This window comes from Sorex araneus, chromosome 3, assembly GCF_027595985.1.
Source record: "Sorex araneus isolate mSorAra2 chromosome 3, mSorAra2.pri, whole genome shotgun sequence".
Lineage (NCBI taxonomy): Eukaryota > Metazoa > Chordata > Mammalia > Eulipotyphla > Soricidae > Sorex > Sorex araneus.
Genome location: NC_073304.1, coordinates 603,042 through 626,916, shown reverse-complemented (window position 1 = coordinate 626,916; position 23,875 = coordinate 603,042). Strand labels below are relative to the sequence as shown.

Genomic DNA, 23,875 nt, shown 5'->3' with positions numbered 1-23,875 from the left:
CCAAGACCAATCCCACCACTATTACACCTTCCCTCCATCGTTGTCTCCAATTTTCCCAACTGCCCCTTAAGCCTGCCCCCCATAGCAGGCCCTCAGTAATTTTTTTAAAAAATTTTATTTCATTGAATCACCGTGATAAAAGTTACAAAGCTTTCAGGTTTAGGTCTCAGTCATATAATGATCAGACCCCCATCCCTTCACCAGTGCGCATGTTCCACCACCAAGAACCCCAGTATACCCCCCTCCCTGGCCCACGTCCCACCTCACTGGCTAATAATGATCTTCACATTATTCTCTCTATACTTTGAATACATTCAATATTTCAACAGAGAACTCACTACTATTATTTGGAATTTCTCCCCAACAATCAAATCTTCTAAAAAGGCATCATTTGATAATTTGTTTTCCATTGCTGAGAATGAAGATCATATGAGCTTACATGGCCACAGTAGCGGCTGTGTGGTTTTGGATTTCTGATAATTTAGCTCAGTTCACAGTCTAGATGCATTTCTGTAAGAAGCCGCTGGGTGCCAAAATGGGTTATAGACCTCCCGGATGGATCATAGTCTTTAAGGAGCAGAGGGACCGTTTCGTGCGCGGCTGCTCCGGATCTCATCTGGGCGGAGAGCGTGCTGGTAACAGCCCTATCCCATGATCTCCTGTGCGCTACGTCACTGCAAACTTATACCTCTGGGTTGTGAGTTCTAGAAGGTGGCGGATGCCACATGGGCACTGCTGCTGCCACTACCACTGCTGCCATCTCCCCCGTAGAAAGAAAGGGTTGAGAGAGAAAATCCTCTCCCCTCTCCAGGCGGCAGGGGGGTGTAGCTCAGTTCACAGTCTAGAATGCATTTCTATAAGAAGCCGCTGGGTGCCAGAATGGGTTAGTAGACCTCCTGGAGCATCGTCTTTAAGGACTGCCCTCAGTAATTTATTTTATATTGCTTGTTACCAATAATTTGCTGACAGAATGATAAAAAAAATGTTTTTTCAGAAGAAAATTAGTGTAAATTGTTGTATCGCACCATGGAGATATTAAGTCCTTGTTTGAGAGATTACTTAGAAGTTAAGCCTTCTGCGTTTATGTTTTGTTAATGAAGATTGGTTGCCTTCTGTGCTGCATCCATCCAATCTGGTGTGCTACTACTGGTTTATTAGTGTAGACATTGAGATGTTGTGCCTAACTCCAGTTACAAGTCCTGGTGGGTTGCAGCAGGCAGCCGTGTGCCAACATTGTGGTGCAGAGCAGGCCTTATATCCCTCATGTGGGCATGCTCTGGGCTCCTGGATGTGGCACCGTGCAGAGGTGTCTGTTGGCAAACCTGCGGTCTGCAGTCAGTCCCCAGGCTTTGTTGGGCTGGCCCTGGCTTGCTCCTGCTGGCTCTAGGTGGTTCCTCAGAGCAGTGGCTCTGCTGTCATTCATTCTAGGTGCCTCCGGTGCATGACTTGGCCCAGGCTGCTGGGCCTTTGTCTTTCTACTTCCTCCTTCCTGCCTGACCCTCATTTTTGCCTGGGACAGCTAGTAATTAAATCAGTTTCAATGTAGTTTTTTGATGTAGTTTTTCCTTTATATTTAAACAGTTATAATTTATTAGAGTTGCTTTTCATTTGATGAAATAAAGAGAAATAGTAAAGTTGATATCTCTTAAGCATTAATTAATAATATTATTCTAGAGATGAAATCAAGGCATTCTGTAATAAATCTTGAAAAATATTCTGGTAAGCCTGGAATTTTATTTTGTAGTTTAGGCTATAACCAACTGTGCTTAGGGCTTACTCCTGGCTCTAGAACATGTGGGATATTAGGGTTGGCTGCCCGCAAGGCAAGTGCCCTGCTGATTGTACTATCTCCAGCTCCCCAAGCCTGGATGTTTAAAGTTATTTTCCTTTAGTTTTGCCTTCCTGACTGTTTTGTTGATCTCTGTTTTCTCTGGTTCTGTAGGTGGTCCTGATGTCAGCTACCATTAACTGCAAAGAGTTTGCTGATTACTTTGCTGTTCCTGTTCAGAATAAGATGAACCCTGCCTATGTATTTGAAGTAGAAGGAAAACCCCATTCAATTGAAGAATATTATCTTAATGATTTGGGGCACATTCATCATAGCAGGGTATGCTGATTACATATATGTTTTTTTAATCAAACACCGTGATTTACAAAGTTGTTCATAATACTGTTGTTTCAGGTATTCAGTATTCCAGCACCAATCCCACCAGCAATGTGACCTTCCTTTCACCAATGTCCCCAGTTTCCTAGCCACTCCCAAGTATCCCCCTACAGCAGGTGCAGAACTATATCTCACAGAGGTGTTAATGTCATTATCTGAGACTTTACTAGACTGGCATTAGTTGAGCCTTCTGTGTTACAGGTTTTGCTCATTGAGTTTCGTGGGCTTCTGTGCAACCTTTGCACCTAATTTGTTGTGTTCCTACTGAACTGCCAGTACTGTGAAGTTTGGAGGTATCACTCGGCCGCACATCCCAGGAACTGTGGAACTGGGATGATTCAACAGCAAGACGTCTCTGAGATTAGTCACAGAGCTGGGAAGTCGGAAGTTCATATGCAGAAGGAGGTTGGGTGTAATGGGGTGCTGGGTCTCTTGGTAGTGCAGGGACCCAGCCTACGTACTGCCCAAGAAAGCTCCAGATATCTCGGCCGTGAAGATTGGGGCTGCCAGAATGACTTGGTAATGATGACCTGGTTGTACTTTTCTAATACAGCAAATGTACCCTTATATTTCGTGAAGCCTGCTTTCAAGACCTACAACTGAAAGGCTCTGTTGGAACTTCAAACTGGAGCAGAGAGATGGTGAGGGTGCCAGAGGAACACAAGAGGAAGGAAATGCCTGGGTTTACTGATTAAAACTGTGAACATGGAAAGCACTCATGGGAAATCCATAGTAATTTCTGGGTAGTTCCAGTAAATTAAGTTTAATTTTCTCCTTTTTTTTTCCCCTTTAAAAAATATTCCGGGCTGGAGAGAGCACAAGAAGGTTAGCCTTATCCCCTGGACCCTGGTTTGATCCTTGGCATTACATAGGGTCCCCTGAGCATTGTCAAGGACTGCTCCTGAGTCTGACTCTGAGTACAGACCCAGGAGCAGTCCTTGACCACAGCTGGATGTGGCCTAAATTCCTCCTAAAACAACATCAGCAATAACAGTAACCCATTCTTTTCTTTTTTTGCAGTGCTGGGGATTAAACCTGGGGCCTTACACACTTGAGTCATGCACTCCATCCCTGAACTGCATCACTCGCCCTATGCTAAATTTTTCTAATATAGCTTGTAATGGTAGGTCGAAGGAGCAGTGTGTCATGATGAATACTGACAATACATTATTCTTATTATCACTATTACCTTTTATTTTTCTTGCCTTTTATTGCTGCTGTATTATGGCCAGGGGTTGCTCATGCTCTGCGTGGTTCTCACTGAGTTTTCACATTTGCAGTGGTGGTGCTGGCACCTGTTCTCACCGGGGTCATGCTCATGATCATTTTTTGGTGCTTATTGGAGTCACTGTGGGAGTTGCACATGAGCTGTGGTACTCATGCCTCCTTAGCAGTAGTGGCTGCTGAAGACCCCAGACTTGGCCGTCGTGCTCACACACATCTGGCTGTGTTCGGAAATTGCACATGTGTTGTGGGCCCCGGGGTCAGAGAGAAGAACTCACTCTGAATGTGGAGATGCTGAGGGTTGAACCCCAGGCCTCAAGAATGTAGAGCAGGCATTTTGCTTAGTTATTCCCTCCCTCACACCCCTAACATTCTTCTGGGGAGAGGGCCCCTTCCAACAATTCTCTGCTGGTCAGACTAGCCTGTTCAATGTGAAGGCAAAATAATAGGCTGCTCCTTAGACCCTGAGGTACTGGAGATTATCTGAGTCACTGAAGGGTTCTCTGAGGCTGCACCTGCTGATGACACTCGGGACCATGTGGTGCTAGTGGTGCTGGGGACTGCACCTGGGTTGGCTGCATGCAAGGCCCTAATGTCTGCTATCTCGCTGGCTACCCTGGTAGGTGATGAGAGGTTGCTTAAAAATGGTTTGTAGGAGTTTCAAATCAAAAAGGCTAAGCAGGCATGATGCATCTTCCTTCTGGGGATGGGGCAATAGCACAAGGAGTAGAGCACATTCCTAATACGTGTATGATCCTGAATTTGAGCCTGCCACCAAAAACCAGACAATTCTTCTTCTGTTTTCTGTAAGCCTAGCTTCCCTACAGCAAGAGAAAACCGCTGCTACTACTTTAATAAATCTTCATGCTTCTACACACAAACGAGGAGGTGTGTCTTCTCCATTTCCCAGAAACCTCGGCATCTCTTGGTCACCTTGCTTGTCTGGCTTCCCTTGTCATGGACTTCCCTGCCAGCCCCTGGCCCCTCCCTCTTCATTACTACATGTATTACTGCCCCTCCCTCTTCATTACTTCATGGAACTGCTGCTCTGGGCTTGGCCTTCAGAATTTCTGAGCTCCTTGTTAAGAGCAGCTGTGGGCCTGGAATTGGCTCTGTTGGTGTTTGGGGAATAAATTCTCTAGTGGGCTACTGTCCTGGGCCTAGTACGGCATTGAGCAGCAAACCCTACCTGGTTTGCCCCCTTGTGACACCCAGGCTGTTTCTGGACATTCCCTGGGTAGTAAAATGCTGCCCCATCCCCAACTCTCGCTGACCTCTGTAAAGGCATACCATTCTAGATTACAGCTTCATAGAAATGGAGTTGTGGGATCATAGGGCCTGTGCATTTGTAATTTTGATGCTGAAGAATTGTTCTGAGTTTGGCATTTATTAAATCAGTTTGTTACGTGAAATGGTATTCTTGAATCCAATGCACTGACTGTTTCATTCTCTGTAATTCTAACAATTTGGTCAAAATTAACTATTGAAGGATATGAAAATGTAGCACCTCTTTTTACCAGTGACAGTGTTTCAGAAGAACAGGAAAACCAGCAGTACACCCATTTCCCTGTCTCTGGGCCTCCTGAGCTCATGTACACTTGGGAACAAGTTAACGCATGCAGCCTTGTTCATGGTGCGGAGGAGAGGTGTGCGCTTGAGAGAGTACACATTTTCAGAGCCAGGCAGGACGTGACATGAATGACATTAGCTGGTTTCTTCTTCCAGCTGGTCTGAAGCTTGATCTGTTCCCACTGCCAATTGCTTCCTGGTGTGTAAAAAACTAAAGCACGCCGACGGGCGTGTGCACTCATGGGCTCCTGGAGCGGCTCTGTCACACCGCCCACGTTCGGTGCTCTGGAACCGCTGTGTGACTGTTGGTCAGGGGCAGGCGACGAAAGGAAGAAGGCCAAACTGGTTGCTCAGTCTGTTTATTTCATTCTCTGTCTCTGCTTCTCTCCCGGCTCTGGATCTCTCTCTGGATCTCGCCCCCTCTTACAGCCTAGTTAAATCCCCCAGCATGAGGGGTTGGGGCTTACACATAGGTTTGGTCACTATCAATAGGAGTAAAGTTCTTTCCCTTCAGGGGATCCTGCTTTTAGGACAGATTCTCCTTCAGCAGGACCATCCACCCAAGGGCGGAGTCCCATGAATGTGTTTCTCCTCTCCTCATCCAGCAAACATAATAAGCATTCATAATATTAATCATTTTGTATGGACACAATAAGAAATGCATTAAGCTTATAGAATTGCTCTCCTGGGGCCATCTCAATCTCAGACTACAGTGCTCAGGCCAGATTAGTCTTTCCTATCCCTAGCAGGGTCCTAGTCTCATCGTTACTTTTGGATCATGACAGCATTTGTCCATGACCAAGCTCTTAACTTATAGTTAAGAATTAGGCACTTTGGCCAGGCCCATCTCGATGCCAGGGTAGCACACAACTCACCGCTTGCCCTGGGTCCGTCCCATCCCTCAACAGGACCCTGCTTTTGGGGTGCTAGGAACTGAGGGCAACTGAGGCTTAAGTGGAGAAAGCAGATGCCCGGGAGGGAATAATATTCGAGGCCAATTAAATCCCAAGTTACAAAAGCATAATATTGTCGTCTTTGTGTCTGTGCAAAAAGGACATTGTTTTAAAGTAAATTATTCAAAAGACATAAGGAGAGGAGAAAGGCAATATCAACTTATAAGTTCAGTGTCCTAGAAAGGTCTGACCTTACAAATTAACAGAGTCAGATTAGGGGGATAACTGTTTTGGGGACGAGAGCATAGAGACGTAGTTACAGCTAAACAAAGGGATGGGAGTGACTCGGGAGCACCTTAATGGGTGTGACCGGGATGAACCTAAGCTTGTGGCAAGGGGGGAAAGGATGAAGCAATGTCATCCTACACTGGTGATCTTGGGGCTTGTAGATGTGGAGCGGATTCCTGGGCACATGCCATGGAGTTGGGGTGGGCCTTCTGAGTCCCTCAGGTCAAGGTTACCCATCTTAGTATCCTGGGAGGCTGGAGGTAGAGGTAGGGGTGAAGGCTGGTTATGTGTCACAGACAAGACAGCGCCCTGTCTTGGCATAACTTAGGAAATGACAGACACTGGAACCCCAAGTGCCCAGGGACTCCCAGTGACTGAGTGCCAAGTAAGTGTTACGTGTAGCTCTCCAACATAGCATCTCTGCCTTTTGTTGTATAGTTTGTGGTTCCAGAGCAACTTTGTAAACATGTCCAGTTTAGCCTGTTTCCACTGCTGTGGTCCTCTTCCCTAAATCCTTGGTCTGGAGTGACACAGGAGACGTACCCTACCCTTTGTGGAATGGGCACATCTCCAGTTTTCCTTCTTGACATTAGCACCATTGCATCTGCTAGTTCCCCTCCTCACCTTGCAGACCTCTGTCTCTCTTTGTCCTTATCGTTTGGGATTTGGGCCACACTTGGCAATGCACAATGGTTGTGTGTGCAAGAGTGACCACGGATAATAAATGGTTCAGAGGTCGATAAATGTTGACAGGAATTTGAAACAGGGCCATTGGGACGTGAGGCAAGCTCCTTATCCCCGTTTTCTTTCTCCACTCTCTAGACAGAACTGAGTCTGTTCCTGGTGAGAAACTCCCTGGATCCTAAGCTTCTCTGCCTACCTTTGGCCAACCTTGGTTTGAATTTACAGTATCTGCTTCTCTGTCTCCCACATCCTGTCCTTCACCATGGTCTGGCTTCACTGCCCAGGCAGCGCCTGCAGTAGTCCGAGCAGCCTCCGGGTGGGATACTGAGGCTTCTCTTCTCTGGGAATGTCCCTCCCTGTGGCTCCTGGTGCCCTCCGAATGCTCTGGTGTCACAGTGGCTTGTGACGAGTCCTTTAAGTAATTTATTTTGTTTACTTATTTTTTTGTGGTGCTAAAGATTGAACCCAGGTCTGATAATGTGCGAGGCTATTGAGCCACATACCAGCCTTAGTTTCAACTTTATTGCAAAAGCAACACCCAGGGAAAGTCTCATCATTGTCAAACGTGCACTCAGATGAGACTGTGAAGTGAATGGCTGTGACCTCTCCAGTGGGAGACCGTGGCCAGCAGACCTGTCCCTACTGTGTCCAGTTTAGGTTTCACAGAACCCTCCAGACCTGTCATCATCCCATTCTCTGCAGGGGTGCGGCCGCCAGCACCAGCACTGCCTGTGTTGCCTGGGACCTGCTGTCTAGTCTGGGCCTGGCCACCCTGGTGATGGCAGGCACGCGGAGCACTGCGTTGCTGAGGCCACCCTAGACGAAGCACTTTCCTGTGGCAGCTTAGCAGTGTGGGCTCGGTTCAAATTTGTTTGGTTCCCTGTGGATTGATGATGTCCTTTTCCCATGGCTGCTTATTTACAGAAGAACAATTCCAGAAGCATTTGGAGTCCAATTGTTGTGGTGTAGAAAATCTACCTTTTTTTCCTCTATCTTTTGTGCAGGTATTATGATAATGCTCACTGTCTGGATAAAGTAACAAAATAGGCTAAAAAATATAAGAATGGATTTATTAGATATACTTCAAATTTATTGACTGAAAGGCATATATTTATGGTAGAAGGATGGTGACAGTGACATTATTCAGATACATGTTAACTAAGTTTTCTCTGGCAAAAATAAGAAGAAATGTTTGCCTTTTCCCCCTAAAGACTTCTTTTGCTGTGTCCTTCACAACCTTCATTTTGGGGAAATACACCCAAGTAAGTCTAAAAGTAGATTTGGAGGAAGTTCTGACGTAACTGCACATGGACGCTCTGGAGTCATCCTGACACAGAGGAAGCTCAGCAGTAATTCTAGCCCTGCAGAGGCACCTGAGTGATGGTGAATGTCTCGACTGTTTGGCTTCATCCTAATACAATTGAAAGTGTGCTCCTGGCTCTCTAAATCTGGAGGTGGATCTTTGTGGATATATTCTTCCTGTGAGTAGCAGAGACAAAGGAGAGTTGAGTCTTGAAAGCTGCCTTCCTCCAGGTGATGATGACGTTATAGGCTCATGGCAGCCAGAATTTGACAGATGAAGAGCAAAAACTCTGAGATCAGAATCACCCTCCTGACTTTATGTACATTTACTTGCCACTTACTCTGGCTCTTCAGAGCCACTTTCTGCTGATGGGTTCCTTCTGTGTTCGGACCCTCACTCTAGCCCAGGTCAGAGGTGCCCTGAGTGCAGGTCTGTGAGGACCTTCTGCTGTGCTTGACCCTCAGCAAGTGCTTCAGCCAGTATTAATTGGTTACCAATGCCAGGGCATTGGTTACAGTGGTGACGAAAACTCCAGCATTTTCTGTTTAAGTATTACAACTTATTTTCTTTTGTTTTTAGCTTTCTCCACATCTTCTGGAAGAGCCGGTGATTACTAAAGATATTTATGATGTTGCTATCTCCCTAATTCAGATGTTTGATGACTTGGATATGGAAGAGAATGGGGGGTAATGTAACATTGAAAAAATGGTATTGGCCTTGAAACTTTTCAGTGTTATTTTTTTCCCCTGGTGCCAGAGATGGAATCCTGGAGCCTTATAACATGCAAAAACCTTGTTTCACCACCAGTTCATGTGCCCCCTTTTTAATGTTTCTAGAATATTAAGATACAACTGTAGATACTTTTCTGTAGTTGCTGTATATCTTTAAACATAAAGTTAGGGGCCGGAGAGATAGTACAGAGGGTAGGGCGCTTGCCTTGCACCCGGCCAACCTGGGTTTGTTTGATCCTTGGCATCCCATAAGGTCTCTTGAGCACTGCCCTGAGCATTTCCTGAGTGCAGAGCCAGGAGTAACCCTGAGCAACACCTGGTGTGGACCGAAAACTAAATAAATAAACTAAGTTAATATCTTGTAAACATTTTACTGGCAATTTCCACTTCAGCTAAAGCCACGCTTGAGGCAGTTTTAAGAGCAAGAACACCAGAGTCCAGAGATGGTCCTCAGCAGGTCGACCTGCAGCAGGCGTTGGAGCCTGGGGAAGTGTCTGCCTTGTTTGGCTCATGGCACAGACTCTGCTCCACAGGCTCTCCCACTGGATTCCAGGCTCATGGGCTAACAAGCCTGTTGAAACCTGGATAGTTCCCTGTAGAAACAATTGTAGGTCAGTCCTAAGTGCTGACTCGAGTTGGAGAATATCCCGCTGTTAAGAATGTCCCTGGTGCTCCTGTGACTCCGGTCAGTCCTGTCGAAACACCGGAGTAGCACACACCGAGAACACATGTGGCTTCGGCAGCCTGAGCTGAGCCTGGGTCCCTGTCCCCCTCTAGGTGACTGTGATTTGTGAGCACACGTGGAAGGCCAAGTTATCAGCTGCCTTACTGCCCTCTAGACATACCCCTTCTAGCCTAAGGGCATTATCTGATTTTAGCTCTATTTCTAAGCTCCCAAAAGTGTTCATTATTTTTACAATGATAGGGATTTTAGGCTTGCATATGTGTATATAGCAAATATATAATATGTATATATGTAATGAAAGTTAATTTAGTTTTTGCCATCGCCATCTTGAACTGTTTCTATCAATTATTTGTTCTAAAGTTGTATATTTTTTACAAGTTTTTTTAAATTTTTTTAATTTTTTATTATTATTTTTTTTGCTTTTTGGGTCACACCCGGCGATGCACAGGGGTTACTCCTGGCTCTGCACTCAGGAATCACCCCTGGCGGTGCTCAGGGGACCATATGGGATGCTGGGATTCGAACCCGGGTCGGTCGCGTGCAAGGCAAACGCCCTACCCTCTGTGCTATCACTCCAGCCCCGGTTGTTTTTTTTTTTTTTTTTTTTTAAATTCTCGGTAGGTTTCTTAGTTTTTAATCTGTTTTACTTTTATTCTTTTTTGGTTTGGGGCCACACCCAACTATTCTCAGGGCTTACTCCTGGCTCTGCTGGGGGGACACTCCTAGCCATACTCAGGGTGTCTAGTGCTGGGAATCAAACATGGCCGGGCCACATGGAATGCAAGTACCTTATCTGCTGTACCATTGCTCCAACCCTTTCACCTTTTTTTTTTTTCGTGCCACACCTTGCTCTGCTTAGAGGTTACTCCTGCCTCTGCACTCAAGAATTACTCCTGGTGAGCTTGGGGACCATATGAGGTGCCTGAGATTGAACCAAAGTTGGCCATGTGTAAGGCAAACATGCTACCTGCTGTAATCTTGCTCTGATCCCCCATTCTTTCTATATTTTCCTTCTTTTTTTTTTTGCCACAAACACCAGAGCTTGGAGATTATTCTTCAAGGTCAAGTGTTATTGGGGATCAAGCATAGGACTCCTGCATCTAAAGCAAGTGGAAGACCCTAATTTTTAAAACTGAAATAAGTTTGGGGTTGAAGTGATAGTATAGTGGGTAGGGCATGTGGCACCCCATATAGTCCCTCAAGCTCTGCCAGGAGTGATCCCTGAGTGCAGAGGAGTCAGCCTTGAGCAATGCTGGCTGTGGCCCCCAAACCAAAGACTTGTACATGCATGTATGATATATGTATGGCACCTTTGCCCTTGTCTTTATATTTTGATGGTACTGTCTGGTCGTCTTTTATTATGGAGCAGACGCCTTTTGGTCTGAGTGTTCCTGTGGGTGAATCCCCTTCTGGTCTGGGTAACTTTCCATGGCATTCTTTCGGGAGGTGGTGTGGGGCTTGGGGCCACACCGAGTGATCCCTGGCTCTGCCCGGATTCTGTTGGTCCTGGATCAGAATGGAGTCGACCACATACAGGCTAGTGCCTAAACCCTATGCTGTCTCTCCCCCCGGCTTTCTTTTTGTTTTGTTTTTGAGCTGGGCCTTATTTATGTGAAGTGTGTCCTGCTACCACTGAACCTGGTTCTGAAGATGTGCACTCTCTTGAGCGCACACCCTGGAGGTAGAGGTGGGGGTGAGGGCTGGTTATGTGTCACAGATGAGACAATGCTGAGGGATCCCAAACAACTTCTAGGGCTGCGCTGGCACATATGCCCTGTGGTGCCAGTGACCGAGACTCAGCCTCCACAGACTGGGGCTGGCAAGGAAGGTGCTATTGCCCCCAAGTTGTTCCCGGGCCCCATTGTCTTTGCTTTCCCTCCAGTGTAAGAAGTTGTGGACACTTACACTTGGGATGCTAGTAACTGGAGACACGTCTTCTTCCCTCTTGGCAAGAATAGGTTAAGGTTATCAGTTGTCAACATTTTCAGAGCCAGGTTTTGTCTCATTGATGTCGATGTTCCACTGTTTTCCTTTCTCTCTCTCATTTCCACTCTGTCTTCATGAGTCTCGGCAGAACCTCAGCGTTGCTTCCAGACTATACCTGGGAAGACCAGCTGCCGAGGAGGGCGTGGGGTAAAGGCATGTGCCCATGTCTTGGCTCTGTTGCTGAGTGGCATGTCCATGCTGGAGGCTTGTTTCTTGTCTGACTCCCCAGAAGGTGGGACTTGTTTGTCAAATCCCTGCTGTTCCCCACCTTTGTGGAGCAGGGCCCAGCACACAGACCAGCTGACAGCTTTATGGAGGAAGCCAAACTCCCATAAATGTTTTCACAGTAGCAGAGGCAAGAAAACAGTTTGAGATAAAAAAAAAATTTCTAATGATTTGGCTCTTTGAAGTTTAGTATTTTTAAACGTTTTGTGTTTTAGGACTCTGTGTAAGTGTTTAACTAGAGACCACATGGGCTAATCCAAGGGGCTTCAGGTGGGAATTGGATAAATGGGAACAGCTGATTGGACAGTGGGGACACAGAAAGGAAACAGGGTTGGAAGGAGGCCATAGCCCTAGATGTTAGTAATTAGATTCAAAGGAAAATTTAGCAGGTAATGTTGTTATCGGCGAAAATAATGGGGGTCTTGAGATTTGGAACCCCCCAGAGTGAGCATGGGGTCTTGATAAGAGTCTTAAATTATGGGATCTTTGTTTTCATATTCAAAATAGAATTTTATGGGCTGGAGAGATAGTACAATGGGTAGGGCACTTGCCTGACAGTGGTCGACCCAAGCTCGACCCCCAGAACCCCGTAGGGTCCCCTGAGCCTCAGGAGTGAGCCCTGAGCATAGAGCCGAGAGTAAACCCTGCGCACTGCCATGTATGGCCCCAACCTCCAGCCCCAAATAAAACAACTTGATATAGGATGATCTGTAAGAGCCTTCCATGATCCCTTTTTGGGAAAATAGGGGCCACCTTTGCCTCAGCTAATATTTGTACATCTTTCTCGTGTATTTTGAACAGGAACAAGACCTGGTCACGTGCCCAGTTTGTGTCAGAGCGAAGCAGTGTTTTAGTGTTTCTGCCAGGTGAGTGACATTCTGCAGTGACTTGGGGTTACGGTGCTTTGAATGGAAGTAAAGCTTTTTTTTTTTTTTTTAGCACCTACAAAAAAATAATATTCACCATGTGAGTTATTTGCTCTTTTGAACTGGAGAATGTGCACAGATGTGATTCTCAGCTTGACTTCTTTTATGAACCCTATATTTCTAAAAAGATTGATAATGAAGTGTTTAAATTTTTAAGAGATACAATTTTTGATAGTCTTTGAATTTTATTTCTTCTTCACTTTTTATTTTTTTTAATTTATTAGAGAATCACTGTGATGTACAGGTACAAACTTACGAACTTTTGTGTTTGCATTTCACTCATACAGTGATTGTTTACCCATCCCTCCACCAGTACCCATTCTCCTCCACCAATGTTCCCAGTATCTCTCCCACCACCCCCACCCCATCCCCCACCACTGAGCATAGAGCTACGAAAAAGCCCTGACTACCACTATTGTGGCCTCCCTAAACTAAAGCCCAACAAATAAATCCCAAAACAAATAAAAGATTTATAGGGTCTTTTTTTCCTTAAAAAAAAGGTACAATCTTTACTTAAATGTTCGATTTTTATAGTAAATATAGTTTTTCCACTTTTTCTTTTTTTCTAGGTCTGAGTGAAATAAACTACATGCATGAACTCCTTACAAATATGGCTCACAAGAGGTGTGTTTAATGTGAATATTTCTGTTTGCTTAGGAATTATACCTGGCAATGCTCAGGGGCTAGTCCTGGCTTTGTGCTCAGGAATTAACTCTTGGAGGTGCTTGGGGAACCACATGGGATGCTGTGCTGGGGAACAAACCCAGGCCAGCCGCATGCGAGACAAGTTGCCCTCCCGCTTACACTATCGCTCCAGACCCTTATGTGAACACAGATTTATTCACTTATTTTAGGATTTTGGGCCACATCACTCAGGACTTACTCCTGGCTCTGCAAACCCTGGCTGGCTGTGTGAAAGGCAAACCCCTGCCCGCTGTACCATCTCTCCAGCACGTTGTGGTTTTTTGTTTTTGTTTTTTTTTTGGCTGTTAACCGTTAATATTTACTGGCACGATTGTTTTTTAACATGACTTATTTTTTTAAAACTTAGAACCAGTTTTGTATCTGACATAAGTTAAATGGTCTCAAGGATCTTTCCTCATCTCTAAGTATCTCTTGTTGGCTGAATATCCTGATTTATTGTTATGTCACCTAGGTTGCAGGTGTTTCCCCTCCATTCAAGTGTGACTCTGGAAGAGCAGAACAATGTGTTTTTAAGTCCAGTTCCTGGATACCGAAAGGTAGGAACATTGGGAGTTCATTGTGAGCATTCTGTAGAAACTTTCTGAGTTGGCTTGTGAACGGGGTTTGCTTTCCAACCTCCCGGTGTGGTGGTGGTCTACCACCTAAGCAAACTGCTCCTCACGTGAGCCAGGGCCGGGTTTCACTTCGCCTTCAGTTTGTAAATCAGTCTCTGGAACATCACTGTTGGAGTTGTGGGGATGCTCTTCTCTGTTTCTGTGTCCCTGGCAGCGATTATGCTGCCCATTCTGGCTCAAAGCTGAATTCTTAATCTGGGTTTAGGAGTTCTTCTGTTTCAGTTTGTGTGTGAACATGACTGTTTCTTCATACGCCTCCGAGAATTTCAGGAGCTGCTTGAGAGCTCAGGGCCCCTGAGTCTGCCTTCCACCTCGATTTGGTGGGACGGTCTGGTGTCCGGGGCAGCTCCCACCTCTGGGCGTCCAGGGCAATTCCTGAAGCAGGCCACCTCCTGTCCTCCCACCTGCTGTCCGGGCTCCTCCAGCAGCCCTCAAACCACCTTCCTGTCCTCTTTTCTTGCCATGCCTCTGAGCACCTGCCATTGTGTTGAGGGGAAAGCACCTTCTCGAGAGCTCAGGGTTCAGCACCTGCATGTGGAGATCAGGGACAGGGGTCTCTGTCACCTCTCAGTTGTGTCATGAGCAAATCCCTTGGCTTCTTTTACTTTATGCATTGAATGAATAACAGTCCACTTGCCAAGCTGCAAAAGTAAGTGATGCTGCTCAGTGTCTGTCCTAGTTGCAATGGGGTGAGTGGCCAGAGGATCCTGGCAACAGCCAGCGTTGCTGGGCCAGGGTGGCTGGAGGCGGCCTTGCACCGACCTTGTTTATTCAGGCTGTCTTCACAAGGACCCTGCTGGCTGGGGAGCACTCTTTAGAGGACAGTGAGCTTCAGAACCCAAATCTTAGCAAAAAGAGGGAAGAGCAGGGTGGCTTCTGCTCCTTGCAGAAGCCTCAGCACTTACAAGTTGCAGAAAATGGGAACAAGGTTGATTTCAGAACCAGGGACATTGACACTGCAAAAATAAAAAATGGGAAGAAGTGCAGTTAGGACAGGAAAGGGACCTCTGTGACAGTGATAGTTGGAAATGACCACTCTGGACAAGAACTGAGTGCTGGAAAGAGGTAAAGGGATAGACATGATAACTTTCAGCAGTAGTATTGCAAACCACAGTGCCTAAAAGGAAGGAGGGAGAGAGGGGAAAAGTGCTTGCTGTAGAGGAAGGCTCTTGTGGGGAGAGGGGAGACTGGTGACATTTGTGGTGGGAACAATACAGGGTGAAGGGCCGAGGGTTGAAACGTTGTATGATTGAAGCCTAATCATGAACAATTTTGTAACTGTGTATCTCAGTGATTAAATTGAAAAAAAAATTTGTTGGCTTGCTTTTTGAACTTTGCCCTATGAATTCCACTAAGAATGTCAGATTGTGTTTCCCACTTTTGTTTGGTAGGTCATTCTGTCTACTAACATTGCGGAGAGTTCGCTCACGGTTCCAGATGTCAAGTATGGTAAGAGTCATTCCTGCCTTCCTCCCTGTCCTCTCCCTGCTTGCGGGTTCCCATCACTAAGGACGCCTTTGGGGCCAGATTGCTGTCAGTGTTTGGGGGCATTTCAGGGTTCTGGTGAGGCTGCCAGAGTGGGGGGATGGCGGTGGGTTCTGTGGCAGGAGCTGGGAAGCCTGGGCGTTCAGATGGCTCAGGAGGTGCCCTGTCCACGCAGCCTCGGACTCATGTGTCTGGGCCCGCTGGTGAGGGCCTAGTTTTCCTGGGCTTTCCCTGTGCTCAGAGGGGGCCCAGTAATGAGTGGCCAAGGAGGGGCGCATTCTGGAGGGGCAGACAGGCATTTTTCTGCATGGAATGTGGAATTTAGGGTCCAATGAGAGATTATGTAGGAAAATAAACCTCAGAAAGAAATTGCATGGGGCCGGAGCGATAGCACAGCGGGTAGGGCGTTTGCCTTGCACGCGGCCGACCCGGGTTCGATCCTCGGCATCCCATATGGTCCCCCAAGCACCGCCAGGAGTAATTCCTGAGTGCAAAGCCAGGAGTAACCCCTGAGCATCGCTGGGTGGGACCCACAAAGAAAAAAAAAAAAAGAAAAGAAAAAAAGAAATTGCTGTGATTGGGCCAAGGTCTTTGGAGGGGGTGGCGCGGCAGCCCGCATGGATCAAGGAGAAAGCAGAGATCTGCCCGGGGGAGAGAAGCAACAAGGAGGCTGGTGCAGCTGGAGCAGGTTGGAGCAGTGGGCAGGGGCAGGGGCAGGCTTGTGTCCTGCCACTCTGCCAAATCTTGCCCCCGAACATGGTTTGACATTAAGGCACCCCTGAAGAAACACCCTGAAGTTCTCTCCCCAGAACCTTGGGCTGGACACTGCTAGGCAGCCACCAGGGTTGCGGTTAGCTCAGCAGAGCAAAGGGTCAGGCTGCTGGGGCCCATGGGGGCTGAGGGGCCAGGTCTCCCTCGGCACTGCGCGGTCAGGGCAGAGAATTTGGAGGGGCCAGGCTTCATGTCAGGCATGAACTGGTGACTCTGTGGGGCTCGGGGGCACTCTCTAGGGCTACAGTTGTTTGAAATGCAAGCTGCTTGCTCCTGCAGGGGCGGTGAGCAGGGGCTTCTTGGGTCGGAGGGGGACGGAGGGCTCTGCCAACACCGTCCGTGGGTCAGAGTGAGGGAGGTTTGTGGGCGTAAGTTCCTGAGCAGGGGTTTTCAGTACTTTCTTGGGGGCTAGGGAACCCTGCTACACAGACCCGCCTCTTCCGCCTGCTGGGCTTCACAGACTGGCCAGCTCTAGCCAGGGACCCTGAGCACCTCACCTGGCCCCTGCCCCCAAGTTCCTAAGGTAGTGTCACTGCTTTGTGATGATTGCACACGTCTTTCTTGTTAGCATGGTGTTTACATTCCTTTTTTTAAATGACAGTTATAGATTTTTGTTTGACTAGAACTCTGGTTTGTGATGAAGATACGAATTATCAGAGTCTGCGGTTGAGTTGGGCTTCTAAAACCAACTGCAATCAGAGGAAAGGTAAGTCTGACTGGGGCTCCTTTAAACTTTTTGTTTTTTTTTAATTTTTGCTCTTACATATTGTTGGGCTCCAATGAGGCCCACAATTCCACAACTTCTCTTTGCATGTGGGACTGCCCTTGGTGCCCAGTGGATTCATTGCCATCATACCTTTCACCGTGGCCTCAACAAGGACTGGTGGCCAGTTAGGGAAACCAAGTAAATCCCTTTATGTTCTGATATTCCTCCCTCTGAGGTTCTTTCCTGAATTACAGCTACCCCAGGGGCTTCAGAATTTGCATCACCAGAGAGGTGGGGTATGGGCGAGGTTGTCAGCTCAGGGTGTGGGGCTCACATTCTGCAGTGGGGGGAACTGACTGATGTGTGAGCCTTCGGGTAGAGAGGGAAGCACCTGCCAGGAACATCTGTTGAATAGCCAGGAGGAGGTGGCGGCCCTTGGGTGAGCAGCCTTCTCAGGCAAGCTGGCTCTGGGTCTCTGATGGTGCTCTGTGGACAGCCCGCTTGTCAGAGGTGCCCCCAGGGCCTGTGGGAGTGATTTCCCCAGGTTACACTGGGAATCACATGCACGTTGTATTTTTTGTGTGAGTGGGTGGGTGGTTGTAGGGACAGGTCCTGTCAAGACCTAGGTTTGCGTGTTCTCAGGCCAGTATCCGGAGTAGGATTGCTTGGTGATACAGCGAGGAGCTAGTCTTATAAGGAACCTCCCCAGATTGTCTCCTAGAATCTGTGCAGTTTTTTGGAGGGAAACCACACCTGGTGGTATTGAGAATCAAACCCAGGACCTCACGACATGTAGTGTATTTGCTCTGTCACTCAAGCCATCTTCTGGGCCCCAGAAGCTGTAAGTTTCTGAGTTCCCACCAGCTGTGTACAGTGCCCGTCTCTTCTCTGCCCCATACCGTGACGATCTGCTACGCACAGCTGCAGTGACTGACTCTGCTTGTCCGCCCTTTCCCTCCACTCAGCCTGTGTCTGTGACATGTTTCACCGGGCCTGTGTGGGTCTAGTACCGAGATTCTAGGCCTTTCTCAGATTTGTTAGCCAATAGTTCCACCACAAAAAAGATGGTCTTTTCATCTTCTGAATAGGGAGAGCCTTTGAGGAGTTTCATTTATTTGTGTTGAGGCTATCCCCAGCCATGCCCAGAGGCCAGCAAAGTAACCTGGCATTGCTCAGGGCCATATGCTGCCAGGGATAGTTTCTTTATGATGCCCGTATGAATGGAGCCTTACCCCTTCAGTTCCATTCTTGATAGCGGAAGGCAGGATTTACTCCTTTCCCCAGTAAGGGCTACTCCTGGGAGGGCTGGTGGGGGCAGGAGTCCAGGTACCCCTCTGCCTTAGCTGACTCCTCAGATAGGTGGGCAGCCCCTCCAACATGGGTCTTCCCTAAACACCTCTTTGGAGCCCTCCACCCGACTCTCTCCCCAGAAGATTGTCTAGCGTTTGAAGATAAAGGAGTGTCTGCTCCGCTATTGATGTAATCACAAGGGAGTAGCCCATGCCTGAGCTCCTGTGTAGACAGTGTTGGGACAGAGGCCAGTGGGGAGAAGCTGTGTGGAGTCGCAGTCCACACAGCCTTCCCAGCTCTGCACCACTTGTGACCTCTGTTTAACGGTACACGGGGCTCCTTTGCCGGCAGCTGTGTCACTGAGCCACGGCCACCTCTGTCATCACTGAGCCGAGGATGACTGTGTGGGCACCTCCTTGGCAGCCCCATGGGGGGACAGAGTTTTTCCCCATGTTGAAGGGCAACGGCAAGTCACACCTGTGCTGTCGCTCATCTCCTTGCAGGCCGAGCTGGGCGAGTATCCAAAGGGTACTGTTACCGTCTGGTCCACAGGGACTTCTGGGACAGCTACATTCCCAACCACACTGTTCCTGAGATGCTGGTAATGATGCCCGGGGTCTCAGAGAACGGGCGATGGTACTTGTGCGTGGCATAGGAGCCCCTTTCAGGGCGGGCCTGGATGACGCATCAGTGGGTGCTGAGGGTGGCAGTTCCCCTCTCTCCCACCCTCATGATTCCTCTGCTCAGCTCTCAGCTTCTCTTCAGGGTCCATTTAGGCAATTGACTTTTTTTTTTTTTTTTGCTTTTTGGGTCACACCTGGCGATGCACAGGGGTTACTCCTGGCTCTGCACTCAGGAATTACCCCTGGCCATGCTCAGGGGACCATATGGGATGCTGGGATTTGAACCCGGGTCGGCCGCGTGCAAGGCAAACGCCCTACCCGCTGTGCTATCTCTCCAGCCCCTAGGCAATTGACTTCTTACCTTCCTCCCCCCGCCCCCTGCTCCCTCCCCCTTCCACCCCTCCAGCTCTCCCCTTGCTTGCCCCCTGTCTCTTCATGTCTCTTCTCTGTTTGTACCCTTCTTAAATTTTTTTTGGAGGGGGGGTTTTGGGTACACCTGACAGTGCTCAGGGCTGACTCCTGGCTCTGCACTCAGGAATCACTCCTGGAGGTGCTCAGGGGACCATATGGGATGCTGGGAATCGAACCCGGGTCGGCCACATGCAAGGCAAACGCCCTACCCGCTGTGCTATCACTCCAGCCCCATTTTTTTTTTTTTTTGGTTAAATATTTTTTTTCTCTTTTGGTATCTAGTTCATTGTTTGTCCCAGAGGAGCTAGTCACGCAGACAGGCTCATGGATATAGTTTTCCCCTCATCTGATTCTCAGTTTGTGCTTTTCAGCGCTGTCCATTAGGAAGCACGATATTGAAAGTGAAATTACTCGACATGGGTGAACCCAGGGCCTTGCTGGCGACAGCCCTTTCTCCACCAAGTTTGAGTGACATTGAACGCACCATCCTGCTCCTAAAGGAGGTAATGGGGGTGGGGAAGCTAAGATTAGGGAGTAATCTTCAAGTTCCATAGTGTGACTTTTGGGACTCGGTTTCGGGGTTACACTCTGTGGTCTCCTGGGAGTGTGTGGGGTACCACACAGTGCCAGGAACTGAACCTGGGCTTCCTGCCTGCAGAGCAGGTGCTCCAACCCTTTAAGAACTTTCCCTGGCTCTCACCGGGACCATCTTCCCTGGGTTTTGACAATTGTGCGCAGGGAGCACGTGCTTGGAAAAGCATCTGGGGCCAGGCACTGCACTAGTTGATGGCAGGTCAGGGCTTGGGTTTGTTACCTTCCCCACCCCTTCTTGGACAACAGAGAGGGCTCTGCATTCCCAGAAGCAAAAGAACTGGTGTCTTTGGCCAGCCTGACCGCCACGGCCTCTAGCTTTGAGGCTCTTACTGTGCCTGCATTCAGCTGCCTTTGCTGTTCGCAACTCTGCGTGAAGGGAAGCGGCAGAGGTGCATGAGCCGCCTGACCCCCGTGCTTGCTCTTCTCAGGTGGGCGCGCTTGCCATCAGTGGGCAGCGGGAAGACGAGAACCCCCACGATGGGGAGCTGACCTTCTTAGGGCGGGTGCTGGCACAGCTCCCCGTCAATCAGCAGCTTGGGAAGCTCATCGTCCTCGGGCACATCTTCGGCTGTCTGGACGAGTGTCTCATCATTGGTGAGCTGCTGCCCAGGGATGACCGGGGGTGCGGAGGGCCGGACCCACTCACTGCCTTTGTTTCCTTCGTTAGCGGCAGCTCTCTCGCTGAAGAACTTCTTTGCGATGCCTTTTAGGCAGCATCTCGATGGCTACAGGTACTTGACAGTCATACCTCCTTGGTTTGAGACTGTCCCCCGCAGTTCTCAGGGCTCCTGACTGCACTCAGGGATCACTCCTGTGGGATGCAGGGCTTGAACCCAGGTTGACCCTGTACAAGGCAGATGTTCCCCCTATGTACTGTCACTCTGGCTCAGTGTTCATATTTTCAGTTGTCCCTTGGCCTAGTGAAGGGCAGTGACTCTCGTGTATCTGTCTCAGGAACAAGGTGAGCTTCTCCGGCAGCAGTAAGAGTGACTTCATTGCTCTTGTGGAGGCGTTTAAAGTAAGTCTTGGCACCGTGCTCCTCCCTGCTGTCTGCCCTCAGCACCCCCTTTCCTGGGAAGGTGGTCATGAGATGCCCACCAAGCCTTGCCCGGAAAGAGTAGAAGGGGGGGCGCCCACATTTCTGAAGCTCATAGGGAAGTTTCACTCAGAAGCTTGCTACGGTCGGTGTGTTGGGACGGACTTAAGGATGTGACAGGTCTCACCTCACGCTGCTTTTCTTTAGACCTGGCAGTCGTGCCGCCAGAGAGGAGAGCTGCGCCATCCCAAGGTGGGTAGCAGCGGCCCCTGGGCTGCTCTCCGGTGTGGGTGTCCCTGGGAGGAGTCCCCTTCTGTCGCTGTCGCTGCTCCTCGGGAGTCTGGTACAGCTTAACCTGTAAGGCAATAAGAACCAGAAGCCTTTCCTTCTGTGGCATGCAGCCCTGCTGTGGGTGCCAAGCAGAGGGAACTCAGCCGTTAGCCTCCATCTAAAAAGAGTTTTCCTGGGCCTGGATCTATAGACCGAGAAGGCTGCGGAAGTAGAAGGGGCATGTCTGTCTCTGCAGTCTCTTCTCCCAGTGCTGTGTCCTGCCCTGCCCGGAGCAGTTAACCTTAAGGTGCCCATCAGAGGGCAGCATGCGAGTTTGCCTGTTGGCAATTTTTAGTACCCTCTTGGAAAAGATACGAGTGTGATAGTCACCAAACTAATCTGTTATATTAAACACTGTACTTTTATGTATTTAAAGGATGAACTTGACTGGGGACGGTTAAATTACATTCAGATCAAAAGAATTAGAGAGGTAAGTTCTTTGTAAATTCTTTAACTTACTAAAGTTTATCAAGCACCAAAGTACCAGCAGTACAGATAGGAATGAGGGTTCTAAGAAGTGCACCCCTAGTCCAGTGTTAGTCTTATTTTATATGTATACGCACACATGAGAAGCAGTTCTTTTTATGTATCCTAGAAGTGTATCTGTTGTAATTGTTCATAATACAAAGCACATGTTACCTAATTTGTATAATTATGTATTACATCTTTATATACGTAGTTACAATAAATATTGAGATGTTTAAATTTCTCTAGAAATTTTGAAATGTCAAAATTATTAAAAAAAAATACTTCATGAATGATTTCTTCTTCTGTCACTGAGTGCTTGCGCTTCTCTCCATTTCTTGAGTCAGTGAGTGGGTCGCAGTCTTACTGGTGCATGAGGACTGTGGGTGGCTTGTGGGTCTGATTTGTGGTTAAGGTTCTTCATCCTGGAGGTGTCGGGTGAGGAGACCAGGTGTGGGCCTAGGGCTGCCTTGTTCCCATTGGGTCTCTCACAGTGAACTGTCCCAGCCACTCTGTGTGACAGCAGGCACAAAGGACTGCCTGTCTTGGTCACGTGCTGCCACTGCTGAGTTCTGTTTGTTTCTGCACTACCACTGGTGTCCAGGCTGTTGGCACTAAGATTCTTCTCAAGGCCTGCCCTTCACTTAGGGACCAGACCTGTTGTGAAAGGCACATCCCATGGTCATACCGCCTCCACTGCCGCGTTGCTGAGGCCCTGACTGTCTCTCAGACAACTCACTCATACTGGAATGGGAACTCCTTTTTTGTCTTCTTCAGATGAGTAATTTTTTAACACTTTGAGTTGCCTAATTAAAAATTTGAAAGGCATGTGTCTGTTTTATTTGGGGGAGCTTCGAAAAAGTGGTCAGGGTACCTCCTTGGCCAGGTGTGCCAGTGCAGCTCAGGCCCTGTGGTACTGGGAATGATCTGGGTCCCCATGTATAGGGTGCCAGGGTCTAACCTAGGATAACTGTGTACACAGCACGGCGTGTACTATTTCTCTGCCCATTTGTGACTTGCTTTTTATTACAACTGGGCATTGGGTTTGCTGAGGGGGCACTATTAGTGCCTGGCCCCGTCTCTCGTTTTCAGTAGCAGAAGCAGTCTGCGTTCGTGGCAGAGGCAATGCTGAAGTGACCAAGCGCAGAGCGTGCTCATGCCGTGACTGTTCTGGGCAGATACTTGCAGTGGTCTCATGTCGCATATGCAGTGGGGCAGATGGATTTGCAGCTGTTCGGCACTAGTGCCTGTGAGCTGGAGTGTGGCCAGGAGCAGCGCCCCTATGCTCTTGATGTCCTGCTGTGCTGCCATCCCTTCCTTCCAGTGGGTCTTCACGAGGTCATGAGATGACCTGGATGCGCTTCAGACAGCCCCCCTTCCAGAGGAAGGAGCTGCTTTGCCCTAGGCACCGAGCTCCTGGCAGAGGACTTAGACATTGACTTGCAGTGTGTTTCGCTCAGGTGGCAGAATTATATGAAGAACTGAAGAACAGAATCTCCCAGTTCAACATGCACGTGGACTCTCGGAGGCCTGTCCTGGACCAGGAGTATGTCTACAAGCAGCGCTTCATCCTCCAGGTGTGCGGGCTCCCTGCCTGGGCTGACGTGTCTTATGCTGACCTCTGCTCTGGGGCTGGGATAGATTGGAGGACTTGCTCCTTCCTAAGATTGTAGGTTCCCCTCGTTGATGCAGTGTTGGGAATAGAAAACACTTGGGCCTAGTTTAGGTTTCCCATGTCCTTGAGCCCGGCCTGCAAGGCTTGTCTCCATGGGCTGCAGCAGAGTGAGAGTGCTCACAGTGATGTTCGGCTAGACTGAGCATCCCCTGGGAACCCTGGTGACCGTGATCAGCTTTGCTTGTCGAGTGGGATTCCAGGAACATGTGCCCTCGAAAGGTGCCTCGAACTTCCTAAGTGATTTACAGAGGGGATGGCAGGAGTGTGTGCAGCATCAAAGAGTGTGTGTATGTGTGTGTGTGCTGCTCACGTAGCTGGGTCACACCAGTGGAATTCTGGGTAGATGCTTGAAAGTGGAGTGATGCTGGCAAAGGAAGCATTTTCCTCAGTGCTCTAACTGACTGCGTTTGCTGAGCCGCCTTCTGAGTCCTGCTCCGCACCTCTGACGAAGGGCTGTGTGGAGAGCGCTGTATGGAGAAGCACCCGGTGTCT

General features: G+C 48.5%; 1 protein-coding gene across 1 annotated transcript in view; it reads left to right on the top strand.

The window, feature by feature from the left end:
- The window catches only part of TDRD9 (tudor domain containing 9), an 83,150-nt gene that overhangs the window by 27,527 nt on the left and 31,748 nt on the right, over positions 1-23,875 (top strand). The window contains exons 7-21 of the mRNA XM_004603770.2: positions 1,943-2,107; positions 8,705-8,811; positions 12,554-12,618; positions 13,248-13,302; positions 13,835-13,919; positions 15,389-15,446; positions 16,855-16,959; positions 18,753-18,850; positions 19,655-19,786; positions 20,306-20,471; positions 20,545-20,608; positions 20,832-20,895; positions 21,121-21,165; positions 21,620-21,673; positions 23,169-23,285. Coding sequence (XP_004603827.1) covers positions 1,943-2,107; positions 8,705-8,811; positions 12,554-12,618; positions 13,248-13,302; positions 13,835-13,919; positions 15,389-15,446; positions 16,855-16,959; positions 18,753-18,850; positions 19,655-19,786; positions 20,306-20,471; positions 20,545-20,608; positions 20,832-20,895; positions 21,121-21,165; positions 21,620-21,673; positions 23,169-23,285 — 1,380 coding nt within the window. The remainder of the gene's footprint in view (positions 1-1,942; positions 2,108-8,704; positions 8,812-12,553; positions 12,619-13,247; positions 13,303-13,834; positions 13,920-15,388; positions 15,447-16,854; positions 16,960-18,752; positions 18,851-19,654; positions 19,787-20,305; positions 20,472-20,544; positions 20,609-20,831; positions 20,896-21,120; positions 21,166-21,619; positions 21,674-23,168; positions 23,286-23,875) is intronic.